The sequence below is a fragment of the Microtus oregoni genome, unplaced genomic scaffold (assembly GCF_018167655.1).
Source record: "Microtus oregoni isolate MIOR12 unplaced genomic scaffold, Mior012 000033F_ref0000390, whole genome shotgun sequence".
In the NCBI taxonomy this organism is placed as follows: Eukaryota; Metazoa; Chordata; class Mammalia; order Rodentia; family Cricetidae; genus Microtus; species Microtus oregoni.
This window is the reverse complement of record NW_024543092.1, coordinates 3,351,581-3,376,659: the sequence shown is the minus strand read 5'-3', so window position 1 is coordinate 3,376,659 and position 25,079 is coordinate 3,351,581. Positions and strand designations below refer to the sequence as shown.

Here is a 25,079-nt window from a genome sequence, read left to right as displayed (position 1 = left end):
TTTGGAGGTCCTATTCAGGTCACAAAAGCTGTATGTGTTCACGTGTGTGACTGTCAGGTCATCAAGCTTGAAAACATGTCCTTTCAGCCCTCTTGTTGGTCCAATAATTTTCTAAACTTTTAAGTGGATTTTTGGTTAAAATTTCATATATATGGTGGGGAGCAAAGGGAAACCAAGGTTCATGTGTTTCTGACAGAGACTTGTCCTGAAGTGACAACTCTTTGGCTCACTGACAGCATCTCATGAGCTCCTCGTCTCTCTAGGGAATAAACAGATCCAAACAGAGTCCTCATGACAATTCTTGGATTTCTCAAGAGACTGACAAGAATTTATGAATGAATTGTCACCTTTTTTTTTTTTTAATCTCCTAGCAGAGCTTAGAAATCAGCTCATCTAAACCACAGGATTCCATCTACTTCTTATCCAATGTTTTTCCAACCAGATGCCATGGGGCTAAGTCACTTAATGCTCTTGCAAAATGGTTTGTATTTGTACCTGCAAATTTATGCATTGTTTGAACTTATGTAAGATTTTTGTATATCATTCTCAGATTTTAGGGGTGACTTGCACATTTGCTTTTTCTATTTTCATGTGAAAATTTCACAGCCCAAGGATACGTCATCATGCAAAGAAAAACAAAAGTGGCAACAAAATGGAAATGTCCCCCCAAAACTTCCAACTAGGTAAAACAAACTGTTAGGGGTGTTTTAAGTAGGACTAGCATGACAAAATCTGAATTTTAAAAACAAACTTTCTTGCCAAAAAATGAAAAATGCATAGGAGGCTGTAGAAGGTTGTGAAGAAATTAGAGCAACGGGGAGTCGGGATGAAAGAATAGGGCCTGCAATAACTGGATGTCAACATGTAGAAGAATGAAAATAGATCAATATCTACTGCCATGTGCAAAACAAATCCAAATGGATCAAAGACCTCAACATGAAGCCAGCCACACTGAACCCTCATAGAAGAGAAAGTGGGAGCACACTTGAACACAATGGCACAGGGTACCACTTCCTAAATATAACCCCAGCAGCACAGACACTGAGAGCAACAATGAATAAATGGGACCTCCTGAAACTGAGAAGCTTCTGTAAAGCAAAGGACACAGACAACAAGACAAAACGGTAGCTTACAGCAGGGGAAAAGATCTTCATCAACCCCAGACAGAAATGGATAACATAGGAAGGGGCTAACACACCCACTCATGCAGTCAGTCAACTACCAACTGCTAGAAAACCCACTCAAGGAAGGATATTGTCATAAGACCGAAAAGAAAAAGAAAACAAAACAACCAAACAAACAAATAAAAAGAACTGAGACGATGGCTTGGTTGGTAAAGTGTTTGCTGAGCATACACGGGAGTTTGCTCTCCAGCATTTACACAAAAATATCTGGGCCTGGGGAAATTCTCTGCAATCCCTGAGCTAGGGAGGAGGCTGGGGCAGGTGAACCCCTGGAGTTGCCTGGCCAGCCAATCCAGCTGGCTCCAGGAGTTCTAGCTCCAGTGAGAGAACCTCTCAGACACTGGGGGAGGGGAGTTGATTGAAGAAGAACCCCAAAGTTAGCTTCTAATCTCCACTGATGGAGGTGGGCCTTGTATCTTATCTGTTGCTTTCATTGGTTAACTAATAAAGAAAACTGCTTGGCCTGATAGGACAGAAAATTAGGTAGGTGGAGTAGACAGACAGAATGCTGGGAGAAAGAAGCCGAGTCAGATAGTTGCCATGATTCTCCCACTCCAGACAGACACAGGTTAAGATCTTCCCTGGTAAGCCACCTCGTGGGCTACACAGATTATTAGAAATGGGTTAGATCAATCTGTAAGAGCTAGCCAATAAGAGGCTGGAACTAATGGGCCAGGCAGTGTTTAAAAGAATACAGTTTCCATGTAATTATTTCGGGCAAAGCTAGCCTTGCAGGAGCCGGACGGCGGGAAGCAGCCCACCGTTCCACACTCCACTCCATTCTCACATTTACCTGTAAATACACACACACACACATGCACACACACACACGCACACACACACACACGCACGCACACACACTTCATTACTGGAGAGTACTGGGGTTCAATTTACATTGCTACAATTACATAAGTGTCAATAGTTCTTAGCTCCCACATCTTTGGCTGTCCAGTGGTGACCTCCTCTCCTTTGTCAATAGGTCATCTTCCTTTCTCTGGACCTTGCAAAGTCTCATTCTTGTTCATCCTCAATGGAGCATCACATATGTTACTTCTGTGGGCAAGATTTACCTGATCTTTTCATGACCCCCAGGTAGGTCAGGAAACCTTGTTTTTTTATTTTCTTGTATTCCTCAGAAGACCACCATCTTCTGAATAGAGTAAAAGCTTCTACAAACTGTTCACCTTCCCCATCTACCTACTGTCTAGTTTATGGGAAAGCAGTCAGTGCATGCTTGTTTGAGAAAGTTAATGAACTTTGCTCTATAGTATCATATCTAGATATTTCTGAATATGGAAGAATAAAACTAATATGATAATGCTTTTCTACCTCTAAAAATTATGAGGGAGAGACTCTTAACTGTATGTAGTTCGAGTTTTTACGGTGATTGGAGAACAAGTTTTGCATGTTGTTGTTGTTGTTGTTTTTTGGGTTTTTTTTTTTTGGTTAATTTCCACTTTACATTCCACTGAGTCTTGGAAGTGCATTTTGATTCCGGTACAACTTTCTGTTCTTCTGAACTGGTAACTTTATTTTCAGTTAGTTTTTATTTGGGGCCCCCAACACTGTTTAGTGCTATAAGAGAGGTGCCTGTCACCCACCGGGTTATTGCTGGCCATGGGTGCCATGTGGTGGGAGGGAGCCTGGGCAAGCCTGGAGCCACTGTAACGGGACACACAGAAACCCTCACACGCAGCCCACCAGAGGACATGCTCTGAGATTTCAGGGTCTCTCATGGTCTCAGAAGCCCAGGAGCTCACCTCAGGGAAGCTGGGAGGCTGTCAGTAAGTAAAATCCTCCTCTACTTGAAACATTTCCAGTGCTTAAACTGGATCACCTCCCGCATGGGCTGTCACTCCCACAGAGTGTGGCCTTCGGGGTTTCTTCTCGAAGTTTATGAGCTTCTGTTGGCAATTTAAGCAAATCAGGCAGGTGGGAAAAGAGACAATTAAGCTGAGATTCAATCTTAGAAAAATGGGTAGCGGGGACATTGTAGACACTTTATGTGGTTACTGTGGAGCAAAGTGTAAGACAGGTATGATAAATGTACATGTAATATATTCATTTCCATACCTGGATTTCATTTAAAACTCACATACCATCATAATTTCTCTTATTAAGCTAATGTAAGAATATTTTCGACATCATTCTGACTGTTGTCTGTCTAAATATTATTAATACTTAAACCTGTAGAAAAGGAGGCTCTTTATTTTCTTTAAGACTTCAGATCTTTTTTATTTTACTCTGGACAGTGAGAGGAGGGGCCTTTGAGGACAAATATTGAAGCAAAATCAAAACTCCACGACTCTAGCTAGTTTTCAAATCCCCAGATAGAAATTAATGAGACACCAATAATGCCCCACAGAGAAGCAGAACCAAACGTGTTCTGGGGAAATAAGACACCAAGGCTGGGGCCTGAATAATGAGCAGGACTTACAGAGACAAGGGCGGGACTGTTAGCCTGGTAGCGCAAAGCATGAGGCTTCTGAAGATGCCCGGGATGTACAGTGCTGGGTAACTGATGGCCTGTTCTCAATACCAGATGACTTCAGGATGCCCAGTGTGTTTCTGGCATGAATACCGGGTGGGCAATGACGCTGGGGGAGAGGGATAAGGGTTTGTGGATGGGATAAGGAGATCAGGTATGGCCCGAGGTGGTTTTGTAATTGCTAAATGAGTAGATAACGGTCTAAGTTTAGGAGAGTTTCCGACCTGATGGTCTGGGATGGAGTTATTGCGGTCACAGGAGAGACAGGCTGACTTGGGGAGAATAAATGAGGAACTGGCACTGGTCTCTGAAGAACTCCAACACGGATGTTTGGGGAAGAGGGAGAACTCACCTGACCTGTGCCTCAGTGAACACTCTGAGGGACCCTGAGCAAGCCACTTTCAGCTGTGACACCCTGGGTTGTCCAAAGAGGTTTCTTGTTAGAATATAAGGAAACAATGCTTTCTCAAGCAAGTGCTTGTGAAAAATGAGCAGATTGGAATAATGGGAAAGCAATGACATTCTCAAGTCCCAGGGGAGAGCTGAGCGCTGGAAATAACTTAATACATGAACCATAGGAACATTTCAGAAGAACGCTTTATGCTTTCCACATTCCTAATAAGCTGCAGAGACACAATCAGCATGAAGGAGGAGTAAGACCCATGAGAAGAACAGGGCACAAAATGAAAATAAAAAAGTTTGGGGATGAGAAAGAGATTCTGTAGGCATCCAGGATGGGTTTTTTTTTTTTTTTTTTTTTTTTTTTGCCTAGAGAGAATGCAAAACTTCCCTGTGGGTCCCTATGTCTTCATTAATCTTCACAACTCTGAGAGACAGATGCTTAGCTTTTTCCCATTTTATAGGGGAAAAATGAGGCCAAGAGAGGATCAAGGGATTCTCCAAGATCCTAGGAAGAAGAGAGACAAACAGAGTATCTGAGACATATATATACCAACGTCAGGATGAAGCCTCACTTCTGAAGAATGAAGAAACAGGTAAGGGAATTCAGTGACTCAGCATACTTAGAGAACAGAGAGGCCAAAGACAGCTACTGCATAGAGTGCCAGTCATATGGTGGCCAACACATGTAAGCATGTAAGTTTCTCTGGTTGCTGTGTGTGTGTGTGTGTGTGTGTGTGTGTTGTACATGTGTGTGGTGCATGCATGGCCAGGGCGATTTTTCAGGTGTCTTCCTTCCTCTATCAATTTCCACCCCTTACTGCCCGGAGACAAGGTCACTCACTGAACCGGAAACTCATCATTTTGGAGAGACAGGCTAGCCAGCAAACTCAGGAGCTACCTGTCTCTGCCTGTCAGTGTTGGGGTTTGAGGCAAGCAGGGCTATGCATAGCTTTTCCCATGTGTGCTGAGAATTCAAACTCAAGTGCTCATAATTACAAAGCAAATGCCCCTTCTTACCCACTGAGTCATCGTCCCAGCCTGCCATTTTTCTGGTCTCATGGAAATCCAGACTAACTTCCTGACAGGGGCACTGAGGACCACAGGGAGACGTGGCTGCCTCCCTTGACCTCTGACTGTGGCAGCACACTCACTCCCTTGCTCACTCTTGCAAAATTTCTTGCCTGGAGGCTGCACTTGTCATTGGGCCACTGAGACATCTCAGTGCCAAGCTTTCCTCTGTGAAACCAGATTCCCATGAAGCTTACCCATCTGCAGGAGACGACTGGAAGAACAACTGCTGTCTCCATTTGCCCTAGTCCCTCCCGGTTCAGGCAGGCTGTCCCATGGCTATCCCTCCTCTCTCCTGCCATGTTCTTCCTGGCTCCTATGGGACAACTGAGGAAGGCTCCTAGATCAGATTCCCGCCTCAGCCCCACCATTTCTCAGGGGTCTCTCATGCTTGCCCTAAGTGAGTGCGTGGTGGTGCTTCCTTCTCAGAAGGCTCCACAGCACTCAAACTCAATTAGCAATGACACCCTTCCCCTTTCCTGGCTAGGCTGGGAGCGGAGAGTTGGGGAGATGGCAAAGAGAGTCCTGGTGAAGAGTGGGCTGTTTGGTGAAGGGGGCAGAAGCAGAGTCCTTGACCACTCTTCCTCCTCAAGCCCCAGGAAAGGCATCTCGCTCCAGAATGGGAGGCACTTTTAATCCAAATCTTTGAGCTTGGGCCCAGTTCTGCAATATCAGAAAAAACAAACAAACAAACAAAACAACAACAACAACAACAACCCACCACCACCAATAAACTCAAATACTATGAAAGGCATAAAAGTTAACAGGGAAGGCCATTATGGTGGAATAAACTGTTCAGGGTGATCAGGGAAAAATGCAATCTTCTGATCAAAGAACAACTACATGTCGGCCATATTTGCTCAACTGGTGGGGAAGCAGCTTACTGAACAGGGCTTTCATGTGATCTAAAATTCCACTTTCTTTCTAATTTTTTCCTCATGTCTAAGAATATTATATTTTAGAGTACATTTTAATTTTTTGTCAAAAGATTTTTCTGAGTTTGAAGACAATGCATATAAAAAGAAATGTGTTTGTTTTCAGCAAGAGCTTGAGAAAAATACAGAAAGGTGCCAATAAGAAAACAAGACATAATCCAGCATTCTGTGGTGAGATGAGTTTGGTGGGACATAGAATTCAGATCTGGAACCATTTGGGATTGGATCATAAAAGGGAAATCACACTGCATTCTGATTTTACTTTATTTTTTTTTATGTTGGGAAGTTGTTTAATGAACCCATTTGGGATAATGAGATTTGGAATATGGAATCTGTCAAAAACCATCAGGGCTGTGAGACAATAAAAATGCTATTTTCATGTCCCTCAGTGTTGTTTTGGATTTCTACAGTGAAGACAGTGTGAAGGAGGAAAGCGAATTACAGAGCAGGGAAGAACGGAAGGCCCTGACTAAGATTCTCAGACTCTCAAGAAGAAAACATTAGGCGCTTTTATTGCTCTCTGCCGCGATGCCTCTGAGAACTGACTGCAGCAGACAGGAAGTTTCTACTCTGAGGGCGGCCTTGTTCTCGGGCTCCGTTAAAGAACGGGGTCTCTTCAACCCCTGCGTATTCATACTGTCCTCTTCCATAATTTCAATCCAAGGAAGCTGGGATCCAAAGAGGCGAGGCAGGGGAGTGGGGTCCAATCCAGAAAAGGGGCTTCATTCCTAGACTTGAGGTTTTCTTTAGAAAAGCAAAACCTCCCGTAATCCGTTCATCCACCAGACCACTCTTCACCCAGGAGGGGCAGCAGAGGGCACGGTTAATGGTGTGGACTCTGAGCCTCGTACCTGGGCTTGTACTAGTGTGTGGCAATAGGCTTGTAGTTTGTCTTAGGCAAGCTAAATATCCTCTGTGAGCTTTCATTCCTTCTCTGAAAATGGGTAAGAAATGCCTATGCTGTAGAGCTATTTGAAGGAACTAAAAGAGTATCTGAATAAACACATATAGCATGGTGTCCATCTCCGTGGCTCTGCTGAAGATCAAGGGTCCCCTACTGCATGTTCAGCATCTTACAAAAGGGTACAGAGACACGTGTAGGAGGTGACGGCAGCAGAGAGGTGTATAAGAAAGGAGTTGAGAACTCCTCAGAGATGGGCAGGAGGATGTTTGTGCCTCCAACATTTGAGCGACTGAGAGGGAAACTCAGGAGGCAGGCAGAAGTGCTTATGGGGTCTGGAGTGACCTTAGGAGGCTAAGCTTGGAAAAGACCCACATGGGGCTGGGAGATGTCCACACTCAGTGGTACCAGCGAATAAAGGCATGGCTTCCTCACTTTCTCAACAATCCTATCCAAACCCAGACGGAGACCAGAACAAGATGGAAAAGGAGACTTGGGAGATTGGAGAGCCAGCGTACAAGAGTAGCCAGGCAGCCTGGCCGGCAGCCCTGAGGTGTAGTTAACTTGCCATTCCCAGCATTGTAAAGAAGACCCGCTTATTTTATAATTAGCACATGATAAGGAACGGCTTTTCCCATCTTGGCGTGAGATTCTGGAATGTTCAGTCACAACACTGGTATGCTATCTGAAGATTTCATTTCCTGAATCTTTCACCGTTGTGTCACTGGTATGTTAGGCTCCGAGACAGTCTGGAAGGGAGCAAAAGCCAGTACCTTTTTGACAACAATTAAACCCTGGGATTTATACAATGTGACATGACTCGAGGGGCATTGTTTAGCTTTTGGCAGAGCTACGAATGCCTAGGGCAGAACACCAAAGGGAAAAAAAGTCTCCTTTGAAAGCTCTCTCAGAACAAATCTGAGGGAATTTGTTGGTTAATGCAAGTACATGTCTAAACAAGTACTGGTTTGCTGAGGGAATACATGGGGCTGGCAAGCCTCACTTGGCACGGAGCACACGAGTAATGCTTCATTTTAACGAGGGATCTTGGGGGTCTATAATGAGGACTGTGTGGTATTTCCCATGCGTCTCTTTGGAACGTGGGCTGATTGTATACCCAGCAGAAGAAAAGCCATCAGAAAGAACATAGTTCCTGAAACCTCCAGGCTCTGCAAGATCATTTTGCACCACATGAATAAATCCTCAGAAATACACCATAGCCCCCAGAGAGAGCTTCCTTGTCCCCCACATGAGCCCATGCAGCACAGTGATGGGCTTGTGGAAGAGTGTTGGGGAAGAGAGCTGACGTTTAGGCCAAGGCGGTTCCAGACAGCACCCCAGAATGACTGTGCATCTTCCATATTTGATTCTTTGGACAGTTAACAATCTTTGAATGCCAAGTTCATATTTACAAAGTACATACGTTCACTTCTAAGATACAACATCATTTGTTAACATGTCATCAGTGGGACAAATCTCTTAGACTTTTTTTAATAAGAGAAAGTCAATACTTCAGATTCTGGATAGGAAATTTAAAGAAAATAAACAAAGAAACAAAAAAAATGTATGAAGTAGGTGATTAGGAAAACAAACTTCTCAAATCTTCATGAATAGACTTTATCTAGTTGGTGGTCTGGCTGAAGGCAGAAGGGGTGAACTCTACTGCCTGCTTATTCTGAGGTCTGTACTCTGAATATTACTTATATCCAGCACTTATTATCTATTCCTGATGGTTAATGTTCTTTCTTCTCAGGTCTAGGATATTATGTCATAGTTTATACGAAGCATGTAAAGTCTTATACTGACTACTCTCTTCGCGATCTCTAGGCTGGCTGGAGCAAATTGTTCCATGGAGACCATGTCTCCAGCAGAGTGTAGGATTTGAGCAGGATTATAAACCATCGTGAGGTATTTGTAAGAATGTTGTCCAGAGCTCCAGGCCTAAAAGAGGGGATGGTGACCCTAGAACCCAGGACAAGAAAAGTCCCAAGAGGTAGAGAAGCTTAGAGGAGGAATCCCCTCTTTTCTGTGTCAACATATCAAAGAGGACTTGGAATTAGAAAAAGAAATTTAAAAATTCTCTATCGTTAGATAAATGAGTTATCAAAGTGTTGAAACATAATAAAAACACAAGTTAACATGAAGCAAAAATTCTTATTGGGTAAGTTTGGCACCACAAGCTTGGGTCTTGAGTGTGCCCAACAGACCACATGATCAACTCTTGCGGTTTATTTACCTCGATATCCAAAACAAAATAAGTTAAATGCATTCTACTTATAACAGATCATTTTTAGTAGGTTTTAAGTAGGCCCATAAAAGTGGACATTTTCACTTACAGAGGTTGGTTCATTTGCTTTCGCTTTGTGTTTGTTGCAACCTCCACTCCCCCAACAAAAGCAACAACAAAAACAAAATCCCCAGCAAAAGAAAAAGCCCTTAAGCTATAAAACTAGTGTCCAAGAAAAACATTTAGTTTGAAAACAAGTTGAAAAACGTAGCCTTGGAAGGCACACTGCTTACATGGGATTGTTCAACAAATTCCTGCTGTGTGAGGTTTGGCATATATTTCTAAAAATATAAGCATCTGGGGAAACAAGACAAAGCCCAGGTCTTGGACCAAATGAGACACGCAGTGTGAATCTGTTAGTGATTATATCCATAATACAATATGTGCCCATATTTAGCAGCGTAGAATCTAATAGAGTACGAACTCCCAGCAGGCATGCTCCTTACCATAATATATAGCTCACGGAGAAGGTGCATATGGCGGCGAGTCCGCTGCTCCTACTGGGATACTGATGGTGGGATGTCCTCATCTCGATTAATATAAAGGGTAAAACCGTCGTGTGCTGGAAAAGAACAGTGAAGACTAATCCTTATCATTGCCTCTTTACAGTAAATTCTCTCCACAGAACGAATGGTGTAAATTCCTCGGAAAGACCCATAACAGACAGCCGTGCATAGCTCCCCCATGAGAGAATGGATATAAAAACATGCACTGTAGCAACTGCTCCATTAGTATTCTTGTGTCTGTACCTAAAGTTTTAAATCTTTATTTTACCTGATATTCACAATGGGAAATTTTTATAACTTCAAAAGACATACAAAAAACCAAAAGGGGGGCCAGACAGAGAGAGAGAGAGAAAGAGAGAGAGAGAGAGAGAGAGAGAGAGAGAGAGACAGTTAAAGACCTTCATGCTCAGCTCTCTCTCCATTTTATACAGTTCAGGGTGCCTTGCCTGCTCACAATTGAGATGGGTCTCCTCACACCAAATAGCATAATCAAGATAGCCCCCCCATGCGTGCGCATGCCATAGGCATGTACAGAGGCTCATGTCCAGGTGACTCTAGATCCTGTCAAGGTGACAACGAGCCCCAGCAGTCACAGTGTGTGTGCTAGCCTTTCTGTACAGAGTTAAAACAGTTTTGTTTCGGGCCTACCACTGTGTTGTGGTTTAAGAATAGTTTAAAGTTGAAGTTCTATATGCCTCTTTATCTGTATGTATGTGTGTGCACGTGTGTGTATGTATACATATATATGTATGTATAAATATTGCATTTTTCCTTTTTATTGAAGATAGATTTTTTTTTTCACTGGTTACTTTTTCCCTTCTCTGCTTCTCCTGGTTCTTCCTCATCTCCCCTCCCATCTGGATCCACACCCGTCTTGTCTCTTGTTAGAAAACAAACAGGCATCTAAGGGATAAGAATGAAATATAACAAGATAAAACAAAGGAAATTGGAATAGGACAAGACAAACAAACAGAAGTAAAAGAATCCAAGAAAAGGCACAAGAAACACATACAGATACACTTGCTCACACGCTAGGGAATCCTATTTAAGTTCAAAACTAGAACCCACAACATATAAGTAAAACCTGTAGGAGAATAAATAAATAAATAAATAAATACACAGAATGAAAATAACAGAAGCACTGACACCATCTGTATGTATTTTATATAAATACAAAGTGTTTCCCTATGGTCTGTCTCTTAAACATCCTTACTGTTATTTCTCTTTCTTCATCCTGTATCCTTCCTTTCCTACATTCAGTTAAGTCCTGTCTGAGTTTTTTCTCTTTTCCTCTTCAAAACACTTACGATCTACTATTACCCCCTCCTAGAGCTCTTTCTCCAACCCCCTTATCCCCACCGCCATTTTCTACTTTTCCAGCTTCTGTAGTTGCTCCAGATTATATATTTAAGTTTACAGATTTGGAGCTGGGATCCACAGATAAGAGAACATAGAGTTTGTATTTCTGGCTCCGGGTTACCTCACTCAATACAGTACTTCCCAGTTCTACCCATTTACTGGCAAACTTGATGAGTATATTTTTCTTCACATCTGAAAAGAATTCTATTGTGCATTTGTACCCCATTTTCATTATGCATTCACCAGTTGCCAGAAATTTAGTCAGCTTCTAGTTCCTGCATATTGTGAACAGAGCAGCAATGAACATGGTCAAACAGATCTCTGTAGTAGGATGCTGAGTTCTTCAGATATGTGCCAAGGCGAGGTATAATTCGGGCATATGATAGATCTGTTTTTAGCTTTTTGAGAATGCTCCACACAGCTTTTCACAGTGGTTTAACCAGCTTGCATTCCCAACCAACAGCGAATGAAGGTTACTCTTCCCCACATCCTCGCCAACATCTCTAGATAGTTGTTTTCTTTATCTTAGCCATTCTGACTGGGGTCGGATGAAATCCCAAAGTAGTTTTGATTTGCTTTTCTTGATTGCTAAGGCTGTTAAACGCTTTCAAAGATATTTTTCTAATCATTTAACAAATTCACTGTGTTTCATGATAAAGGTACTAGATAGAATAGGCATGGAGAGAATGTTTCAATATAAAGGCTATGTATGACAAGCATCCCACATCATCCAAACCGGAGAAAAACTTGAAGCAATCTCACTAAAATCAGAAACTCGATGGGGCTGATTACTGTCCTTGGTCCCTTTTAACACACTGCTTGACATCCCAGCTAGAGCAGCTAGGTAGGAGGAAGAAGGCAAAGGGGTACAAATAGGAGAAGAAGTCAAATAATCTTTGTTTGCAGGGGACCATGTCTAAAGTTCTATGAGAGAGCTTCTTGATGTAACTAGGACTTCCCATCACAGTGGCCAGATACAAACCCAGCTTACAAAACCCAGCAAGCTTTCTATTTACCGATGACGAGCAAGGTGAGAAAAAGGTCATGCAAATGGGACCATGTAAAACAGCCTCAACAACATCTAGGTGTGAACTAACAATGACAGTGAAAGACCTCTCAGTGAAAACCTTAAATCTTTGAAGCAAGAAACCAGGGAAGACATTCCAGAATTTTTAATATGATCTTACTATATTGTTTGTGTGTTGATCTTATTATATTGTTTGTGTGCTGATCTTACTATAGTGTTTGGCGCTGATCTTACTATATTGTTTGGCGCTGATCTTACTATATTGTTTGTGTGCTGATCTTACTATATTGTCTTTGTCCTGATCTTACTATATTGTCTGTGTCCTGATCTTATTATATTGTCTGTGTCCTGATCTTACTATATTGTCTGTGTCCTGATCTTACTATATTGTCTGTGTCCTGATCTTACTATATTGTTTGTGTCCTGATCTTACTATATTGTTTGTGCTCTGATCTTACTATATTGTTTGTGTTGTACTGATATTACTATATTATTTGCATATTCAAGAAAAAGGTAGGAAATAAAATGTCATGATTTTCAAGCTCTAGCATTTCAGCACAATGGGATCAGGTGGCAGGTAAGTGTTGGCAGTTTAACGACACATTGGGGATATCACGATAAGTATTTTTGGGAAAGTTTCTGGCTCATATTTGTAAAGAAAATAGAAAGACATGGTTTTGTAATAAGTATTAAAGTGCTGGACATTTCTGGCCTCAGCATGCTCTTCCACAGACCATCTATCTCTGAGTATCGAGTAGTAGGAGTGTGACATTCCATGGGTGTAGGGTGCATGACTGCACAGACGGCTAGCTTTATATTTCGTCGTTTATCTTCCCTATTGTTGTTGTTATTTTGAAACAGTACATTCTGTTCTGTAATGAACAAGAGGTGCTGTGTGCTAATGCAGAGATAGAATGCATTTTAGAGATGCATTTTACTGGTTTTTCCCTTTTAATTTAGTTACTTCAGATGACACTGACTGGGAATTTCACCAACAGTTTGAGATATCAGCCGTAATATTACAGAATAAAAAACAAAATGCACGTCTCATCAAATGTTACCCAGACAGAGATCTGGAAACTGTACTTTTACTCTGAGCACAAGGTTGACCTTGAAGGCTTGGGTGGGTTATAGGTAACAGTATTATGGTTTGGGCTGGTTATTCATGAAGAAATTCCTGAACTCTACTTCTTCATTCATTGATCCAAAGTGAGTAGGAAATGAGCCACTTTTCTATGAACGGAGTGCAAACAACCAGCCCAAATATGCTCAGTTCCTTTCTTGTACCTCGCATGCCTGATGATGACCAGGTGTTGTACTTGGCAAGGCCACGGCATGCTCTGCCGATGCCATACAGGAAGTGGTTTGAGGAAAGGAAGATCTGATAGCCCATGGCCTCCCTGGCATCTGCTGTATAGAAAGGGGGCGATGTATTCCATTAGGGACACGACCACTGACAAGAAGCCTCCAGGTGGCTCGCTGCATATGTGAAGGTGTGGGGGCAGTGGCAAACTCCAAGGGAAATTTTTTTTTTTTAGCAAGCTAACATTCATCACTCGCAATTTTCATGCACAAAAGAATATAGAGTGTCTCATCCAAATGTTTTTGGTGCATATTATTCTTATTTATAAATAGTTTATATCAATAACACAGTGTCAAGTATTTATCCCAAATAGAAGTGTTGCCTTATAGGTAAAGTTTTATGAATGAAAAACAGTGGTAAGTAATGAGTGCTCCAGCAGTAACTGAGCTGGAAGGTCAAATCGGGAGCAGCAGAAGGATGCTTACTTTAGATCTATATGTATAAGACCTCCCCGCTCCAGGTACTTATTTACTCCCAGGTAGCTCTCCATCTCAAGGGCATGAGCATCAGGATATATTTTCAACTAGGACCATGGCTGAATGGGAATGGAGAGCTTGCAGTGTGCTTGCTGGGATATCTGTAGCACTCAGAAGAGAGCCTGGCATACAGGACACCTTGATTATGAAGCCTCGCATGTGATGAAGATGTTAATAAGTATGAGGATGTTATGAGGGCTGATGGGGATGTTAACAAGTATGAGAAGGGCATTAAGGACATATAAACAGAAATAGAATTTCCTAATGGGATCAGAAGGACAATGAACAGGGAACCATCTTTCACTATGTGATTTAGTTACATTTAATACCAGGGCTCTGTGCCGTATCGCACACACCTGGGCTATGCCTACAGATAGGAGCTCAAAGCCCCCCCCCCCCCCAAAGGCCATGTGTTAAAGGCTTGATTCCCAGCTTGAGGCTGTTGGAATATGACAGAAACCTGAAGAGGTGGGATCAGGCGGGAGGTATCCAGGTCACAGGGAATGTGCACGGGAAAGACACTGCGGGAATCTTGTCCCTCTTCTTTCTGTGCGTCTCTTCTTGGCCAAGAGGTAGTTAGTGGCTTTGCGCTGCCTCGCATCCCTGCCAAGAGCAGCAGGGCCAGTTAATTATGGACTGAAACTCCAAAACTAAAAGCCAAAACAAACCTTTCCTCCTCTCAGTTGATTATCTCCAAAGTTTGTTAGACTAACCCCGCGCTGCTTAATGCAAATACAGTCTGCACACTGGGATACCTGAGAGGAGGTTGTTGGTAAGTTCTAGAACTACCAGACTATTTGTGAATGGATGGTTTTTTTTTTTCAAAAATAAAAAGAGGTGTGCAAGCAGCAAGTCCAGGTACTTATGTTGGAAGAAGGTACCGTTATTTAATAGTGTTAAGGAAACAGGTTTATGCTGCACATGGATACGGACTCTCAGACCCTTATGACTGTTTGTGAGGGCAACCAGAAACTTATACACAAAGGGAAGTTTTAATATTATAATTGGCTCAGAGAAGGACAAAACTACATGTGGTGGCACAAAAATCCGGAGAAGAGAGATGGGTGGATGTGAGAACAACCCAAGATCACCTTAGGTACCTAGAAGTGATAGCAGCAACCCAAGCACTCAAAGCAGAGAAGATTTGGAGACTCTTCTCCACCATTGCTCTGCTCATTCTCTTCTACAAAACCACTGACCCCCATTAGGGAGCACTTCTCTCTTGCCACGTAGATGCTAGACAAGTTATTTCTTCATTAAAAGGAAGGCCAGTTTCGGACCATGGGGCATAAGAAGCTCTGGTCAGTAATAGAGAAAACGTACTCCAGTGTCCACCTTTGTACATCTGGAGGGCATGGGCAGTCTCCGTGGATTTCTCACAGTTATAGGCCCATCACTTACCAGGGAGGGGTGCTCCTCTTTCATGTTAGGGCATCTAGGTTTCTTATATCCTTATGACAACAGACGATCACAAATAGAAAGAAGTCCCTGCAGCACACAAGTTTGGGAACATCCCGGTGTGCATGCATATGGCAGTGTGCACCTGGGTACCTCGGTGCGGACCGAGGCATGAGCAGATGTATGACTGAACCTGCCTGAGAGGACAGGGTGAAGGAGTCCATAACGAGGTCCATCAGGGTTACAGGTCCAGCAAACAATAAAGCAACGTGAAACCCTGCTCTAGTGCATAAAAAAATGCACTCACAATACAACTTGATTTTTTTTTTTATCACCTTGGTCACTGACATGATAAAAGGGGATTAAATTAAGAAATCTTTATTTGGTAATAAAACAAGAAGGAACTTCCAGGTTTAAGAAATGAAGTCACCTAATTTGAAGTGATAGAAAGGGGAACATCATAAAAGCGGGAAAACCACAAGATACTGGCTGATTCATTGTTCCACTGACTTCTGTACTCTGAATGAGAGCCCAGTGCTGGACGGGCACAGGAAAAACTCCTGGGGTCACTGTGAATTAAGAATCAATGAGGCACATCTCCTCTTTCGGGGAGATGAAATCAAGACCCCAGGCAGCTTGGAAACAAACCGATGCAGGTTCATTTGTGTGAACTGAAGTTCTCAGGGTGTGGTTGCATGGCAGGGGTGGGGGATGGGAGCGGGAGTGAGGTGGGGGAGGCACACCCATGTTAAAGACTACAAGACTGGCTGACTTATAAGAACATTGTGATGATGAAGAGCTGAAATGTTGCCAGTCTAAAGTCTAGTGATCTTGGGCTCTCTTCATAACCCACCTCTGCATCGGCCCTAGGATCCTGGAGACTATCAAATGCACTCTTTTGAGAACCAGAAGATATAAAGGGCTAGTGTCCACCAATCCAAAGGCTAAAACATGCTACCAAGAAAATACCTTGATTTATGACTTTGTGTTCTGTTACTATAAAAACATCACAAAATGTCACCGTGTTGGACACATGACTTGGGGTAACCTGAAATGATGTTTCTCTGTGTGGTTGCTCTTATTTGACTCCACATAGGGTTTTCCTTATTCTCTTGAGGAAAGAGCTGTGTGTGCCCACGGGAAGTAGCAAACCTAAAATCTTATGTCTAAATCTGATTAAATGTTTTATTCTGAAATTGTTGTTATTAATTCTATTAAATGGTCAGGTCAAGGTGTGCCACCCCCAAACAGACACACTTTATAGAGTTCACAATGGAAGGAACTATCAGTTTCAGCTACTATGGTTTTTCTTTTCCAGATACTTCCTTTTGTCCTGGGCTTTCCTTTCCTAGGTGCGAAGGTACTGGTCTTAGTTGATAGTGCCTGTAAACGTGACGTAGACTCTATTTTGATGGTGTCTTTGTGGCATAATGTTGACCATCTGTTTCTGCGTGCTGTGACGTCATTAAAGGACTTTTTACCCAGGAGCAACCTCCTGTTTGAAACGAGGTTAGAAATCATGACCCAGGGTAAAAAACTGGGTTTAGGTGGAATTAACACTAGCAGCAGAATGTTCCAGGCCCTTGCCAACTCCTTTATAGCCTGAGTACTCAGTTTTGGATGCATTCAGCTCTGACACCAGTCCCAACAACTCCTAGGATATGGTTTTAATCACTAGAACAAATCAACTAAACAGTGTCACACATTAAACCCAGACATGCATATTTTTTACATCATGGAAACAGTTACACTGGGGCAGCAACAAACTAGAGGGGCTGTTATAAAAGATACATTTACATGTAATTTTAAAAGCGAGTTAAGGATAGTAAATTCCTTTGCTGAATCTTCCTAATGATCGCTTTTATGAGGCGCTGAGGGTCTATGGCACTATATTGGGAGGTACCCCTGTGTTATACATTTTCTCCTCATTTGCAGCCAGTGTCTTATGGACCAACATTTAATTTTTCCTTAATGGATGCCAGCAATGGTGCACACTGTACTAGAAAGTGTTACAGTGCAGTGTTCAGTGGCCTGGCTTTTACTGCTTCTGGGAACACCCCACAGTTAGCACTGCAGTTCTCACAGCCTAGCACCTCTGCCGGCTACCCTTAGACAGACAGTGAGGAGTGTGGCCAGCTCCAGGCATGGGAGACATGGTGCAAGGTCACCAAACCTGTGATCCGATTCGGTGGCTCAAGGAAAGATTTCACAGAACAGCACACCTCTGAGCTGGGTTTCTACAAGGGTCTCGGGGTGACATGCAGAAAAACAGGAAAGGAAGGATCTGCCTGACAAGAGGAAAAATAAGTCATGGGAAGGCACGGCACAGTGCACCCAGGGGATATTGCCACTGTATCACCTCAGAACGCACCAGTGAAAGGAACGACGAAGGCAGCTGGAAGCTGAATTATGGGGGCTTTCTTTTTCATGCATTGTGCCAAATTCTTCTTCCACCATAAGTCCAAATTTCTGCTGTGGATTTAAAGTATATGAAGATAAGGGAAGCCAATTAGATATCAATAATAGAAAGGCCAAGCTTGATGTAGAGTGGAAGATGGGACAAGGAGAAACTTACTTGCCATGGTGGCCCCTCTCCCGCTTGCTCCTTCTGGCTTGTCTCTTTCTTGGTCTCCTTCTAAGTTTCTCACCTCACTTTTCCTCTCGGTCTCTTTTCTGCTTTCTTCCCTCCTTAACTTTAATAGTAAATGCGGTATAGGACAGATGAGGAAAAGATAAAAAATACCTGCTGGTCTATGACTTTGGCTAATATCTATTTGAACACATGGAAATGAGACTTTGTCTATCCTTCTGTGTTTATAATACTTCCCTCACTTTTAATTGACGTACATGAATATGGTATCTATAAAAATAAGGATAGCTTCCATCTACTGAGCTAAGGTATGCTGAGTTTAGAGTGGATAATTTCCACTTTATTCTTATTTAATTCACAGAAAAAAATTCTTGTACAGTGGTTATCTTCACCTTCATCTCTATGTGTGGAAGAGAGGATCAGGGGATTGACTTGTTCACGATAGGGCAGACTTCACATGTTGTGTAGCCAGGGTTTAACCAGAGCTCCCGACTCCCTAAGCCCATCCAGGTTTTCAACTGAGACACATGTTCCTCCCGCCCTTCGGTTCACTCATTCGTTCATCTGTTCACTTAGTAAATATTATTCTGATGGTGCCTAGCACAATCTCAGGTACTTAAAATGGAAACTCAGACCACAGTAGGTGGAGGTTCTTACAGGTCAGCTGTCACTGGGAATGTCTTTTAATTAGCCAAACACTAACATGAAGTCTCTCACCTTGGAGAAAAATATAGTTCATTAGAGTTGCTAGCATGAGAGTCTATGATAAGACTGGCTTATGCAATGCCAATAAACAGTGATTGATTTCATGAATTCCTTTCCTGCATGCCGGGGCTGTTTACATAGACTAAAACCTAGTCATATCTCACCATAACCCTCTAAGCAATATTTATTATTACCGCCATAATCAACACCATTTCATATAAGATAAAGCACAGGAAGGTTAGGAAACTTTCTCAGATTTACCCAAATAAAAGATGCTGGATTTGAACTCAGATTCAGGTAGTCCTATTGTGAATCCTTATGCTCTATATTATCTGTGGGACCCCAGGAAATATGGTGGGGTGACAGTCAATGGGAGATATTGTATTACTATGGAAGGATAACTGTCACTGTCATGAAGTGTCAGAGATAAGGAACATATACCGTTGCCTTATCTTGTCAGGTTGGCATGATTCCAGGGGCTCAGGACTGCCTGGACACCAGAATCTTCTTGATGCTCCTACAGGGAAGCAAAGCTCATGTGTACAGAGTCTTCCGTTAAGTTGAGAGGGAGGACAAGAGTAACCCCAGGACATCACCACGGAGGCACACTCAGCAAGCAGAACACAGGTGAGTAACGGCGATGAGGCACAGTATAGGTGGAAGGTCAGAGAAACAGTATTGCTTGAGTGGTAAGAGCACCACGATACTTCCTTCAGGATCCTGAGTAGAGAGGTTTAGGAGGGACTATGAAAACTGAAGTGCATTGTCGAGAGAGAAAAGCTAGCACATTTAACAACACACATAACACAGAACAACACACATCTGTATTTTCTCAGAAATTACTTTCTCAGCAGAATCCACCCATCCGGATGTATTAGCATCCTCCCACGCCAGGGTTTGGCTCTAAGAATATGATTTTGATCACCTGACTCCATTCTCGAACATCCATCTGCTACTTTCAAATGGGCTGATTCTTAGCATGGTCTTCAAAGGTCCTCAAAGTGGGGATACAACCTACTTTGCAGATCAGTTTCTTAGCATTCTGGACTAACAGAGCTGTCACTAAAAGACCTTAGGTTTTCATGTGTTTGTTTAGGTTCGATGATCTGACCAGACATTTGGGGACTTTTCTTTGTCTTGTACTACAAGCAATCATCTTCTACCCATTGAAGTGTGGCTCACATTTCTCATGCTAACATACATTAAACCCTGGATTTTAAAATGATGGAGGTTATATGGACATTTCCAGATTGATATGTTTCAAGCTGCTGTGATTGTTTTCTCTCTTCTCTGCCACACTGTTCTGAGACTTTAGATGAGGAGACCTCAAGATAGATTCCATCCAAATCTCTGAGTTATAACCTGGAAGGGAACTGCCCTGAGAGTCAAGTAGCCCACTAAAGACTTTGTGTGAGTGAGGAATAAATTCTGCGCAGCGGATCTACAGAGAGTTCAGAGTTACGCTGCTGTATCTTAGGATAAACTGCTCTATCCTAACTAATGGAAGTCCATATTGCCAAACTTGCCTTAGAAATATTAGGCCCTGTTTTGATTTGCACTGCTATCGTCTATCTACATGAGGATACTGGTTCACTTTATATCAACTCATAACTGCGACTATATAAATGCATCAGTAATGTAGCACATAGTGCTATAATCAGCCTGAGGGAAGGTGGCCTTGATACACTGGGCACAGGGGTACTTTAGGAAAAAATTAAACCTAAGAGACTACAGTAAGCTCAACTTTTGTTGTAGGAATTTCTAAGTTTCATAGCCTGAAGCAAGTCTTATTTTTCATTAGTTTTTATTAGAATCCCACCTGCAATTCATGAGAAAGAAAATAAGTTCCGGAGTGCAATATATAATAAGTGATTTTAGAAATATATTCGGTTTTAAGGGATAAAATTTATAATTGCATATTATAGGAAAGAGGGCAAATATTTTACTCCAAATCATAGTCAGATGGGACTAAGTCACCAAGTAAAAACTACATATGCACAAAATGCAGAGAAGCATTAATTTTGAGTTAATAGCAACATCCTTCCATCGCTTTTTTAAAAATGTCATCGCAGCTCTCTGTCACAGCACTGAAGCAAGTTTTCAGAGAATCTAAAGTGCCTCTTCACCAAGTCCTCAAGTACAATGATTTCAAATGTTTTTAATTTAGCCTTGTTTATGATCAAATAAATGTTATTTTGATTGATTGGCAAACATCTACGATCAGCAATAAGAACAACTATGTTTGACATGGAGACATCAGAAAAATCTATAGCCCAAACCTTTAAAGCCTGATTTCAAATGTCACATCCAACTTAGGAGAACCAGTTATAATCCTGCTTCATGCAAAAAGCATCAGGTTAATCTGGAGCAAAGGACTGTTGCCAAGCATGCCCTGGCATAATTAATCAAGGATATTTCAGACACAGATCGTCTCCAAGAGATTATTGATTTGCTGTCACGATGAGTTTTTCTCGTGGCTGTGCTGGCGCTCTGGAGCTAGGCTGCACTGGCATGCATCTTCCTGTCGCTAAGCCTTGATCTGTCCTCCTGGACTCCTGCCTTCCTCGTGCTGACATCTGCAAACACTCACACTTGACAGCCTCATGCCCAAGTGTGGTGGCTTCCAAGTTGATTAGGATTAGTTCAGAAAGGTTTTGGATTATTCTGAGTATAATTAAAAGCAGAGCGCCGTGAGTCTTGAGAGAGTAACATGTACTTGCAAATGGCATCATAGTCAGAGAATGTGCACACACACACACACACACAAACACACACACACACACAGAAGCATACACCAATGCAAAGGGGTAAAATACTGCACACGCATTTATGCTCATTCACATACATGGAAGTACTACCCATAAACATATAAGTACACATCCATGTACCTATGAATACCTGTGAAAACATGCTACCATACTCACCTATGTACATGCATGCAAGTAGAACCCATGCATACATCTGCAGAAATAGATGCAAACACACACTCACACATACTCCCAAGTATAACATATACCTCATGCATACCCATGTAGCAAATATATACCTATGTACGCATACTCACTAAGCTTGCCTCATGCATATGCACACAAGCACACAATTGCACACATAGTTGTATAAGCACACTTTCACATAGTCAAAGACATGCATACAAGCACATATGCATACATGCAAATGACATACCCATATACTCATAGAAATGCAAATATGCATGCTAAATACTTAAGGAATGCAGAAGGTTTCAGTTTTAATCTTCAAGGTCATCTCTCACCTATTAGACAAAATGAAAGGGCCTAGAGAAAGCACTGTTCTAAGTAAGGAATGCCACTATAACTTAGCTCTTTCCCACAACGGTGCTGTGGCGTTTGATCAGGCTCTCAGAAGGGCTTCTTAGAGTACAAAGCAGTAAGGTTTCTCCCAAGATGACAGGGGAAAATCAAGGAGGAAAGAGACATTTAGGTCACAGCTCAAAAAAAATTTCTCTCTCCACTTTGGTTTTGCAAGGAGACGACAGATTTCAAGATAAAGCAGTGTTAATGGTTACAGGTAGATAGTAAGCAATAGGCCATAAAGACCTCTCAGGATGGATGCTTCCTCTGCTACACTGGACACAGTATACCAAACTCTGATGCCTTTTCCTCATCTCTGCCCCTACACATCACATGCTTTGCTTAGGCAACCCACATGCTTATGCAGACAACACTGAGCCCAGGTGAATGGGTGCTCAAGGACCAAACGGACTTTGTTCTTTCTGTGGAGGTGGGAAGAGGCTTAAAAGCAAAAGCCACTCGGCATTCTTCAAATCTAGGACAGCTTTAGAATCCTGCTTGGGCCTCTGGATCCCTGACTCGGCATCTGTAAAGACCCTGCAGCAGTACACAGGAAGACTCTGCTCAATACTCAGGAGTTAGTGTCTATATCTTGGGTGATGCACTTGGTTGCCTTCCGAGCCTCTACCCATGCCTCAGCCTTTTCCAGTTCGAGCAGAACACACGCAAAGAAAAAGCCGGGCGGTGGTGGCGCATGCCTCTAATCCTAGCCCTCAGGAGGCAGAGGCAGGCAGATCTTTGTAAGTTCGAGGTCAGCCTGGTCTACAAGAGCTAGTTTCAGGATAGGCTCCAAAGCTGTAGAGAAACTCAGTCTTGAAAAAAAAACAAAAAAGAAAAGAAAAAAAAGAAAAAGAAAGAAAAGCAGACCACAGGAAAGCACCCAGAAGGCCACTGAATGTTCACAAAGTCAACTTAGGTTTATAATCAAAACGTGGATCAAGAAAGAGCCAAAGCCCCTAGACAATCACCGTCAGGCCCCAGTATGTCACAGCTAATCCCCCAAAGCTAACCAATATCCTGACTTCAAGGACAGCAAATCATTCTTGTGTGATCTCGGCATTTTTATGAATGGAGCTACTCTCGGGCATCTTGCTTTTGCTCGTCATAATGTCTCAAACTTGAGAACATGGTAGCCTTTCATTCTCATTGCTGAACGGCCCAGAGAAAGCCACACCTGTGTTTAACACCCTTTTAGGCCGAGTGACTGATCAGGATTTCAAGACTGTGGAGAGTTGGAATGTTAACGATCCAGGTCTAAACTATCTCCAGCTATCTAGTTCCTTACCAGCTCTCCACTGCTTATTCCTGTGTCTGATCTAGCAGACACCAGGTACCAGATTCGGAAATATATTAACTGAACCTGTAACTTACTCCCCCAACCCAACAGGAAGAATGTTTTTAGGTAGCGACTCCAGCACACAGCAGAAACTTCCCCATTTTACTGTAATTTACCCTTGTGGGGGGTCTCCACCTTGCATTTGAAATGCGCCTTGATTTATGCCTTCCTTTTGTTCCGTAACTATAAAAGCATCGTGACACCATTTCCACGTTGGAATGCTTTTGGGGCCAACCTGAATCTGTGTTCCTGTCCTTAACGACATTGGTGTTCTTTCCGGATCTGCGGATCTGCACATTCAGAACGAGAACGCTTCTGCATCTGCTCTTGGGCATTCTTCTTTTAGGGACAGTTCGGGTAAAGCCGTTTCCTCTGGGCCTTATATGACTAGCAGCTTGGTGAAGCAGAGGTTACGGTAGTGACCTACACCATACTGGGATCCTTAGTTATAGGGATGAAATAAACAGGATATTACAGTGATAACCGATCACAGTAACGGTAACTGGGCCTTGATGCTTACAGAAGGAGTTGGGGTGTCTCTGGACCTACCCCTGAGATTCCAGCTTTTGTGTGCCACCACCCCCCCCACACTGATCTTAGGGGGTTCTAAAATAAGTATTCAGGAGGTGGAAGGAGAACAGGAGGGAGGACTTCCGCAGTGCCACTTTTATGAGGTCATCACTCATGCTGGGGGGAGTTTCCAGCGATGTGGCTGTTTCTGAGTCACCCGACCATCTGTAAGTAACCCTTGCCCATGCTCTGTAAGTCAGTCTAATAAATCTAATGGTTTTCCAAGGTGGACTCAGGTAGCAGTGTCTTTCTTCTTCTTTTCCTGTTGTTGGTGCCCTCTCTGGAGCTAACCAGTGTTTATTCAGGTCTCCCTAGGAAAGGCAGAGTAACAATGGACTTGTCCGCATATCTTCTGGAGCATACGCTGGGTTGTGGAGTTGCTGAGTCAAATGGCATGATCCAAGACACCTGCAGTAGTTGATTCAAGAGATGTTGTGATGAATTCATGAAAATGACCAAAAGGAAAGAATGACTAGGAGAGACAGGGGTGATTAGACATTCCTGATATCAGGGGAAGACAGGGCTCTGGACTCTGACAAGACATGGACCCTGAGAGCCCCTTTTATACCCTAATTCACCAGGATGGGGAACGTGGACCCCGAGAACCCCTTTTACACCCTAACTCACCAAAATGGAAAATGTGGACCCTGAGAATCCCTTTTACATCCTAACTCAACCAGGATGAAGAACATGGACCTTGAGAACCCCTTTTACATCCTAACCCAACCAGGATGTGGAATATGGATCCTGAGAACTCTTTCTACACCCTAACTAACCAGGATGGGAAATCTGACTCTCTGTCTTGGCTACAGAATGCGTGCAAAGATGGCGGAATCCTGGAATCCTTCAGGTCCTTATGCATGCATGTTTACACATGCAGATAGTGGGAGGGAAGGAAGGGGAAATGAAGAGAGGGGAGGGGAGGAAAAGGAAGGGAGGGCGGAGGAAGGAAAGGGGCAAGAACAAAGTTGGGAAGAGTAATATTTTTCTGGCTCATTTGTGAATGGTTTAAGCTTAAGTTCTTTGAGCTCCACTTGAATTAGTTCCTGATTGCATTGGCCTTGATCAGTGATTGTCTTTCCACCTTCACTGAAGTATAATTGACAAAGAAAAATTGAATACAACTTGATGTTTTGATAGATGTGTACATTGTTT

The 25,079-nt window shown here is 42.7% G+C and overlaps 1 protein-coding gene across 2 annotated transcripts in view; it reads right to left on the bottom strand.

The window, feature by feature from the left end:
* Positions 1 to 25,079, bottom strand: part of Aig1 (androgen induced 1) — a 227,443-nt gene that overhangs the window by 30,964 nt on the left and 171,400 nt on the right. For both annotated transcript variants that reach the window (XM_041680412.1, XM_041680413.1), the window contains exon 4: positions 9,712 to 9,827. In XM_041680412.1, the coding sequence (XP_041536346.1) occupies positions 9,712 to 9,827 (116 nt within the window). The remainder of the gene's footprint in view (positions 1 to 9,711; positions 9,828 to 25,079) is intronic.